The 9865-nt window shown below is 47.7% G+C and overlaps 1 protein-coding gene across 28 annotated transcripts in view; it reads left to right on the top strand.

The window, feature by feature from the left end:
* Positions 1 to 9865, top strand: part of LOC135236950 (latent-transforming growth factor beta-binding protein 4) — a 135546-nt gene that overhangs the window by 69880 nt on the left and 55801 nt on the right. For all 28 annotated transcript variants that reach the window (XM_064303596.1, XM_064303582.1, XM_064303574.1 and 25 more), the window contains exon 9: positions 1709 to 1774. In XM_064303596.1, coding sequence (XP_064159666.1) covers positions 1709 to 1774 — 66 coding nt within the window. The remainder of the gene's footprint in view (positions 1 to 1708; positions 1775 to 9865) is intronic.

Below are 9865 nucleotides of genomic sequence, written 5' to 3'. Positions count from 1 at the left end.
GGCACTGCCTCTACCTGCCCCTGAGTGTGACCGACGGCATGGCCCCGTGCCCTGCCAGGCCAGCTGGCTCTGAGTGACCAGACCAGGCCCACTTAGACGCGGCGTGTTCACACGCGTGTCTCTGGGTGCCTGTGTGCCGCTTCGCATACCACAGGTAGCAGTGTGCCGAGAATCAGGGGAGCGGATCGGGTGTGCGTCCCTCCCGTGAGGCGACACCTGGGCCAGGAGTTCGCCCACAGTCCAGTCGGTTACTTCCATGGAAACAAGAATAATTTCACTCCGTCGCATTCCTTTAGCGTAGCGAACGCCCTTATCCAGTGACTCACTGTGTAAGAGAGCATAAGAGCGAGCATTCCTCTCAGTTATATGAGTAACAGTGCCAGACCCTGCTGACAACATTTCCCGACCAGCTGGTGCACATGCAACACCACTAATACACTAATGCACGCATCAATTGTAAAGCGCTTTGGATAAAAGCACTATATAAATGCAGTCCATTTACCATTTACCAATGCAAATTTGATGCTAACCCAGAACCAAAATACAAATCATGAAAATATACAGATACATTCATAACAAGCCCTCAGGAAAACCCAGAAAACTCAAAAAATAAAAAATAAATACTAGACCCTAAAACTATAAAAACACCATACCCTATTATTATTACTATCATCCACATTCTAAAATGGCCGCTGTGACAAGTGAACGTCATTTGCTGATAAGATCTGTCATGGTCTGTGTTTCTTTGGGATATTCTTGATGATGTCACACTTTTGAGTTCCTGAGACTAGCGCTAATGTTCTCCACTTGTGTAAGTCACTCTGGATAAGAGTGTCTGTTAATTGTCTCTAATGTAATGTAATGTGTTCTCTGTAGCTGTACCCTCAAAGTGAACTGTTTGAACTCTTTGACTGTATAGTTAGGCCTTGATTTCTCTGCGCTGATTTTACTGTGGTCTGTGGGGGCACATCTGCCATTAGGCTGAAGCCCTTACTGGCCTGCTTGCCTAATGTTATTGGAATGGAGTAACACAGGCTGCAGTCAGTATTTTGACACATTAAAATAGCAGGCATTTCTGCGCATTTAATGACTTTAGATGAAAGGAGGACAATCCTTGTTTTTTTCTTCTTTGTATATAGCATTTTTCACATAACTTCGGTGTGTTCTTTTCACTTTTATTTGTTGTGACATCTTGTTTTTTTACGTGTAATCTTAAAAGACGATGTATGCAGCAGGGTTTGGACTTTTAACAGCTGACCTCCTTCCATTTCTTCCCAACTCATCCATACGTTTTAATATCTGTGACAGTATTATACAAAAGCAGTGCGAGTCTACCTTCTCTGGAAATTATAAAAAGTGGACCTTTTTTTTTTTTTTTCCAATCTACAAAAGCAGTCTTGCTTGTATGTTTGATAAGAGAAGCATGGGGGCACAGGGGCGTGTTGGAGTGTGCCTGGAACAACATGTACCCAGAAAAATATTCAGTGTTTAATCAACAGGGTTTCAATGAGTTCAATAGAAACCATGCGTGCTGTATTAGAGTTAAACATACTCTATCAGAGTTGCACTGAACATTTCGCTGTGCAGTGTATGAGTTGACCATTAGCTGTTGTGCGGAAGTTTATGGCAGAATGTTCTGGAACGTTCTAGGGTCTGTTCTGCATGCTCATCCCCTTTCCACTGTAAACCTGCGAATCTCTTTCTGCAGCAAACAGTGCCAACGGAGAGAGGAGCTGCCCCAGCGGATTCGAGCGCAACGGCACTCAGTGCGTGGGTGAGTACGCGGCGTGTTTGGCACGTGCCACGCCTTTACCGCACGCTCTGTCCCCCTGTCCCTTCAGCTCGCAGTCAGACCCCGCCTGTGATTCCCAGGTCCGATTCCTGCCAACTTCTGACCGCTGGATTCTGAATCAGATGAGTGTTGGCCCTAGCCCTACCCATCATGCATCTGTAGAAGTGTCCTTCACCAAATCTCTTTGAATTCCAATGCAACATTAAGTGCAAAGCACCGTGTGTCAGATAGCAGGATGTGTCTATGTGTCTATGATAGCCACATTCCCTACATGCTATATGCACGTACCCGTAGGTTATGAGTCGTACTGCCCCTCGGTGGGCCCCTGGGGTATGACGCCTCACACACGCACAGGTGATTCAGTGCTCCGTGCGTCGGCCGCACAGAGAACACCTGCAGGGACTGCAGCCTGCGTTTCTGGAGCAGAACCAGGTGCTCTTCGCCTGGCCTCCCACGGACTGCTTCATTCTGCACACAGGTTGTCCTGGGACACTGAGAGCCTTCGGTCTCTGACGGTGACTTGTTTGTGTAGCTCTGTCTGAACGCAGACGGGGGGGCTCTTCCTGTGTGTGGGCGCTGAGTTCCTGTCTCCCCCCGCGGCTGTGATGCGTTCATCGGGGCGATAGGAGCGGAGGTCCGCGGCGTTTACCATGTGTGTTGTATCCACGACGACGCAGCCGCACGGCAGGGCTCAGAAGGGCCCTTACAGACCGACGCTGGCTGTGCAGGCAGAGCCACTGTGTTTGTATTAAAACCCCATGTGCTTTCACCAAGCTGTGGCCTCACCACAGAGCTGGCTCCCATTAGGGTGGTGTGTTTGAACTGAGACCTTTGCTGTGTTTCACAGGGGGGTGGGGGGAAGGGTTTGGTGATGTAATTTATGGGGGGGTGAAGGGAAAGAAGAGGGTTGGGTGATGTAATTGGGGGGGGGGGTGATGTAATTGGGAGGAATCATCAGGATCCCCAAGTCGGAGCCGGCAGCATCAGTCACATCTGGAGCTCTTCGCTGACCTGCTTCCCTTCTCTTTCATGTAGCGCTTTCAGTTTTAGGCTGTGTGTGTGTGTGTGTTTGTTTGTGAGAGCGTGTATGTGTGTGTTTGTCTGTGTGTGCTTGTGTGTGTGTGTGCGTTTGTGTGTATATTTGTGTGTGTGTGTGTGTGTGTGTGTGTGTGTGTGTATGCCTGTGCATGTCTGTGCGTGTGTGCATGCTGTTGTGTGTATATTTGTGTGTGTGTGTGTACTGTGTGTGTGTTTGTGTGTGAGAGCGTGTATGTGCTTGTGTGCTGTGTGTGTGCGTGTGTGTGTGTGTGTGTGTGTGAGAGAGAGAGAGAGAGAGAGCGAGAGAGCGTGTGTTTTTTTGTGTACTGTGTGTGTGTGTGTGTGTGTGAGAGCGAGAGAGCGTGTGTTTTTTTGTGTACTGTGTGTGTGTGTGTGTGATTACTTCAGGAGAGAGCTATCCTGGGCCCTAAGGTCCTTGGCCGTGAGCCAGGCAGCTGAGGCAACAGGAAGGCTGTGGTGGACAGACTGAAAATAGCGCTCTGGTGCCCTGATGTCCCTGCCTGGGAGGGGAGTGCTCTGTCAGGCTTTTTCCTTTTTTCTAGCCCTGATAAAAGGCAGCAGAGAGAGCACACAGGGTCCTGCTGTCAGTGGGAAAATGCGATTACATCAGCAGATCCCAGCTGCTGAGAACAAAGGGAATACTGCTGTGATGTGGAGATACCAACCAGGTTTCACTGACTCTGACCCTGCTAGCCCCGTCCCACACACACACACACACACACTCACACACACACACAGTACACAAAAACACACACACACACACACACAGTACACACACACACACACACACACTCACACACACACACAGTACACAAAAACACACACACACACACACTCACACACACACACACAGTACACACACACACACACACACACACTCACACACACACACAGTACACAAACACACACACACACACACACACACTCACACACACACACAGTAACACACACACACACAAAACACACCACACACACCCCACACACACAGTACACACACACACACACACACACACACACAAACACAAAAACAAACACACACACACACACACACACACCACACACACACACAGTACACAACACACACACACACACACACACACACACACACACACACACAGTACACAAAAACACACACACACATATATACACACACACAGTACACAAAAACACACACACAAACACACACACATATATATACACACACACAGTACACAAAAACACACACACACACACACATACACACACACGCACGCACGCACACACACACACACTCACGCACGCACGCAAGCACACACATACACACACACACATACTCCCACGCCCCCCTCCCACGCACACGCACGCACACACACACGCTCTCTCTCTCTCTCTCACACACGCACACACACTCACACACACACACACACATACACATACTCCCACCTCGCCCCCCATACACACACACTACCCACTCCCACACCCCTCCCACACACACACACACACACACACACACATACTCCCACCCCCCCCACACACACACTACCCCCTCCCACACCCCCGTCCCACACACATACACACACACACACACACACCCGCACACACCCTTTCCACATGCATGTCCCATCTCACACACCCACTCCTGCTCTCGCTCTTCAGATAACGAGCTGCACATTTATACTGAATCTACACATCCATTTGAGAACACCTCTGCAGTGTTCCGTAATTACAGACAGCCAAAGCGTGACATCACTTCCTCTGAGAACACTGCCGGGGGAAAATTTCCCTAATGACTTTCCCCATTGGGATTTTAACAGCCTGAGATTGTAAGGAGCCTGTTTTCAGTACAAATTCAGGACTTCAATATGTTGTATGTATATGCTCCTTCTCTCGATCATGGCATTCCCTGGGCAGTTTGGTTTGAAATAACAAATCACATTCATTTATATAATGTCCTACACTTTTAGACTACATTTTCCCACAGTATGTGACAGTCACCAGATTATATGTCACTGCCTCTTGCTTTTTAATGACTGACAAGCGTGCTTTTAGAGCCAAAATTGCAATCATCAATTAACAGAAATTTTCTAACTTTTATGTAACATGGCAGTGTCAATAACAAGTATGTATTACGTACGTATATTTCATTAAACAGATATGTTGATCATGACTACACTAGCCAGTATACATGATTCATTTTCAATGTGGCCCACTGGCTGTTTAGTGACATTGTATCTGGTCAAGACAGGAACTATAGTTAATCAGGGACTGACCAGTTAATCAGTATCGCTGTAATAGTGGTTCTTTATGCTTCTGTGTTCTGCTGCAGTTGGTGATGTATGTCCCTTTGGGCTGCCGTAGGTTGGCTGACTTCTGTTTTTATGTATTCAAGAGAAGGAGAAAGAGCAACAAAAGCCCCTTTTCCACCGCAGGGCCGAACGGTTCTGAGCACGGAGACAGTTTGGCCCGGAACGATTACAAACCGTGCCCAGCACGATATTTTCAGCACGGTTAGACAACCGTGCTCAGTGCAGCAGAACCGTTCGAGTAAATAAAAATGCCAATCAAAAATTGTATTCCGTCATAGCAGCAAGATAAACCCAACAATAGCCCTAAAATATGCCAATACAGCAGTGAAAACGCTGCTCACTGAATAACGAAATAAACGGGACAAAGTTTTAAAAAATGATACCATTCTACAGTCAATATCTGGGACTAAATATTGAATAAATACATAACCTTACCATTGGTTTTACATGTAGAGATGTCCCTTTTGAGACTGAGTGGTCATATATTGTCTTGGACAATCCGTTTATGAATATATTTCGCGCATTTGTGATGCCTGGGTACGTTAAAAATAGCTGTGCGTAACACCACACGTATCGTTTACGGCATTGTCGCCCGTTTTAGTACAGTCTGGCTTGATTGACAATTCGTTTATTCAGTAGGTGAGAGTATAAGCTTTCTAACGATGTGAAACATGTCTAATTCTGCTTTTGGAATAGTGTTTTATAGGTCAGCGTAACCGAAAATTTTCTTATCATCGTATTCACTTTGTGTTAGCAGTAAAAGACGCTGCACCTAAGGAAACGTTGTTAACGATTTTTCATAATTTCATGGAAAATGTTAATATTATTGAGGACTTCTGGGCATAGCTAAGCCATATATTTGCTGATAGACCAAGCTGACATCGTTTTCTGGAGCAAAACAGAAGCGGATTGAACTTGTTGATTTACTGTCTCCATCTACTGAACACAGATAAAATTTCATAATTTCTATGTAAGTATTACTGCTCAAAATATTTTGGTTATACACGTTATTTTTGGATTGAGTGTCTTTAAATAGGTTAGTGGTATTATATAATGTGGATATTTCACACTGTAACGTAAGCGTTAGTTAGTAGTGTAATAGTTTTTGTGATGCATGCAACAGTGATGGTCAGTGGAGGATACGCTAAAAAGAAAAACCAAAAACAGGCCAAAATACACAGAATCCTCGTCCATTTCGTCAGCCTACAAAACATAACATAACAAAAACGAAATTTTATTACATTCACAACGGGACGCCGTCGCTGATCCACCGCGTCACTTGCTGTCCTCACTAGTTTTTCTTACATACTTCCTAGTCCTGGTTGTAGCAGCCCGACGGTGGAAACAGAAACGGTAAGCGTTCCCATGAGTACTGAGCAGCGCGGAACGGCATGAAGTAGCTCTGGTAACGGTTCGGCCCTATGTAGGAAAAGCGCCTGAAGAGGTGGCTGTTAGGCAAACGCCAGGAGCTCGATAGCACAGGTGGCAGCGCTGTTTTATTAAGTGCTGCTGGAAACATGAACGCGTCAGTGCAGTTTGGTGTCATTATTTGTGCCTTATGGCTTGCAGGTTAGCTTTTCTCAGTATAGATAGATACGGTATGGGTAGTTTTGCACGCAAACTTTGTCAGACGTGTGGTTCTGAGACAAAAAAAGGTTGTATTCTCGGGGAGGTTCGGAGAATTCTCTCCTGGCAGGGGAATTGAGGATCGGCTTGCCTTCTCCCTTCCCTGGAGACCAGGGCTTCCCCAGCGGGGCAAGGCAGTTTCGAGTTCCTGTGAAGGAGCTCTCTGGGAACAGCGGTGACTAATACGGTGAACTGGTGAGGGTTCTCCCCACTCGATTAAGCAAAGCGGCTTTTCCGTTAGGCGACAGCCTTCCTGCTGCCGTTCAGTCGGATTACACGGCAGTTAAAAGGAGGCTTCCGGACAGACGCATATCGACTGGTTCGGTCTTCCTGCATGCTCCTCCAGAAAGCCTTGTTTATGCTGCTGACATTAGCTGGCTTGTCCAGGAAGCTTCCCCAGATTACGGGCGTGTCGAGCAGGGGGAGAAGCTGTTCTCCCGCTTCCTCGCTGGCCCGGACCCAGCGTTGAGAGCCACACGCCACACGCAGGCCGCTCCTGACCCGGAAGAGGCGCTGATTATCGCTGGGCGGTGCGAAGTGTGAAAGAGGCCCGGACAGTGGACCGTGTGACCACCTATCCCGGCAACCGCTTCACTGTGGATAACCTCGCTGTGCGGTCTGTGTCTGATAATGGCCTCCGGAGGACTGTGGATAAGTCAAGAGAGGAGATGTACTCTACAAGGATGGAGATGAAAGAGATGTGTGAGGAACGTCAGAGACTGACGTTGGCGGCCTGGGGTTCAGACAGCAGGGGGCGTGGTGAGCCTGGATGCCAGTCGTGGGGGTCTCAGGACACACAGAGGGGCCTCTCCCCTGACTGTGGGACCCTTCTCATCCGAAGCAGCCACCGGTCATGTGACCGCTGACAAGAGGCGGAGGTCCAGGGCTGATGGAGGCATCTCAGAGGGCTGCTACCCCTGGGCCTCCCTGGGCCTCCCTGGGGCTCCTCCTGCAGTGGAGATTCTGCATCAACTACCGCCGGCGATGTGGGTGGGTTACATCCTTGACAACCTGGCAGACTCTTCCTGGTTTAGCACGCTCGTCTCTTCAGTCGCCTCCTGGCAGGTGGAGGTGGCTACAGGACTCAGCGAGAACACGGCCTTCTCCACTGGGCGGGGCCTGTACCTGTCCCGGGCCACTCCTGCAGGCCTGAATAATTATCCGGCTGCGTTTCAGCGTACGATAGAGGCAACCCTCAGGGACCTGCTATGGCACATCTGCATGGCCTGCCTGGATGTTCATTTATAGGCACACATCTGAGGACCACCTTGCCCACCTGGAGGAGCTGTTATCCAGGATACAGTCAGCTGGCCTAAAACTCAGCTGTCAGAAATGCCACCTTCCAGGTCACGTGGTGTTTCTATGGACCTGTCGTGGCCTTCAGCCCAACCGGAAGAACACAAGGTTAAGGCCTGGGCGTCTCCTTGCCCCCCCTCAGAGGTAAGGGCCTGTGGTCATACTGCCGGCAGTTTAAAAACTTCACAACATGCAGTGCCCTTGCATCGCCTGACAGGGGTGAAATGTGCCAATTTAATGGACTGTTTGAGGCAGCTACTCACAGTGCCTGAAGGGGGTGCTCACGTCCGCCCCTACTGTGATGCTGCCTAACTTTTCTGTCTCTTTCAGGATTTACACTGATTCCCCTAAAGAGTCTGTGGGGGGCAGCGTTGGCACAGGATATCCAGGAACTTGAATGTGCTGTTTCCTGTGCCAGCCAGGCTCTAGCCAAAGCTCAGGAGCAGCGGTCCACTCTCGGTAGAGATCTGTGGGCTGTCATGTGGGCTGTGTGCAAGTTTAAGCACTATGTTGGGACGGACCACATTCCCCATCACACCTGATCACCGCTCTCTGCTGTGCCATAGGCCTGTGGTTATTGATAATGAGCCCACCTGGATGGAGTGGCTGATGATTTCTGGAGCTGAACCCGTTTGACTGGGTCATTGCTCTTTCCATACAAGCGCAGGTGCGCTGTCTCCCTTAATTATCACATCTTATGACCTGCCATTTCTTTAAGATGTTCTTAATGGTAGAAGTGGGCTTGGCTTAACAGAGTGCATCATCAGATGTTTTGTTTTTGGTAAACACATGGCGCACGTGTCACTTCTAATTATGCGGAACTGGCTTTATTATGTGGAGCCAGCAGCCGCAGGTGACCTTTAATTAAAAAGCAGGCAGGCACATCATAAAACAGCTGCCCGACGGATTAACCAACATGGCCTATTAGAGAGCTCTGCGTGTGTACACCTCACAGACCCAAACCCGTCATTGAGGGCTCTAAATCCGAGCTCTCCGGGTGAGGCAGTGTTACCGTGGAGACGGCGGGAGTCCGCCTGCAACCTTCCTCTCAGTCTCTGTGTCCCTCCGGTGTTCTCCTCTTGTGCTTTCCAGTTTGAGCCAGCTGTAAATGCAAAATGAGAACAGTAACTCACTGTAGAGCTGAGCTGTTAAAAATATGATCCAGGTCAACTGAGGATTTTCAGTTAGGGGCCGGATTCTCTGTTCGCTAAAGGTATGTGAGGTATTATATGTACAGTGCTGCATCTCAAAGCAAGTATAGTTTCCAATTACACAACTGTGAAATGACCCCAAAATCCATGCTTTTTATTGCACCTGACCAAGATATTTTGTAAAGACATGCAATATTAAGCGTGGTTATAAATTTAGAATCATATTACCAAGTGGATGTCTGATCATGCCAAAGGTTTGAATAACAGGGCATTTCGAATGACCCTATCTAAGACTTGTTTTCAACTGGTAGCACTAAAACAAATGGTTTGGTGCTGTCATTCTAAAACTGTGTTTGTTTTTTTTGTTTGTTTTTTTAATGATCTGATTTAATGATGTGCAGACTAAACTTACTGTCACATAAAATATACCTCCCTTGTTACAACAGTTTTATTTGGATCAAACATTAAGGTACACAATGTTTTATGCCTAGAACAGATTCCAGCTAATTGTAAGACCTTGTTGATTTTAATCAGAATGTGTATATACCTATGTGTATGTAATAAACATCAGTAAGATTTAGATAGCACCAGCTGCATGCAGAACTTGTAATTATAGGATTATCATTTCCCCACTTAGATGTGCATCTCATAAACTT

Source organism: Anguilla rostrata, chromosome 12 (genome assembly GCF_018555375.3).
Source record: "Anguilla rostrata isolate EN2019 chromosome 12, ASM1855537v3, whole genome shotgun sequence".
In the NCBI taxonomy this organism is placed as follows: Eukaryota; Metazoa; Chordata; class Actinopteri; order Anguilliformes; family Anguillidae; genus Anguilla; species Anguilla rostrata.
Note: the sequence above shows the minus strand (reverse complement) of the source record. Positions and strands in the feature narration are given on the sequence as shown.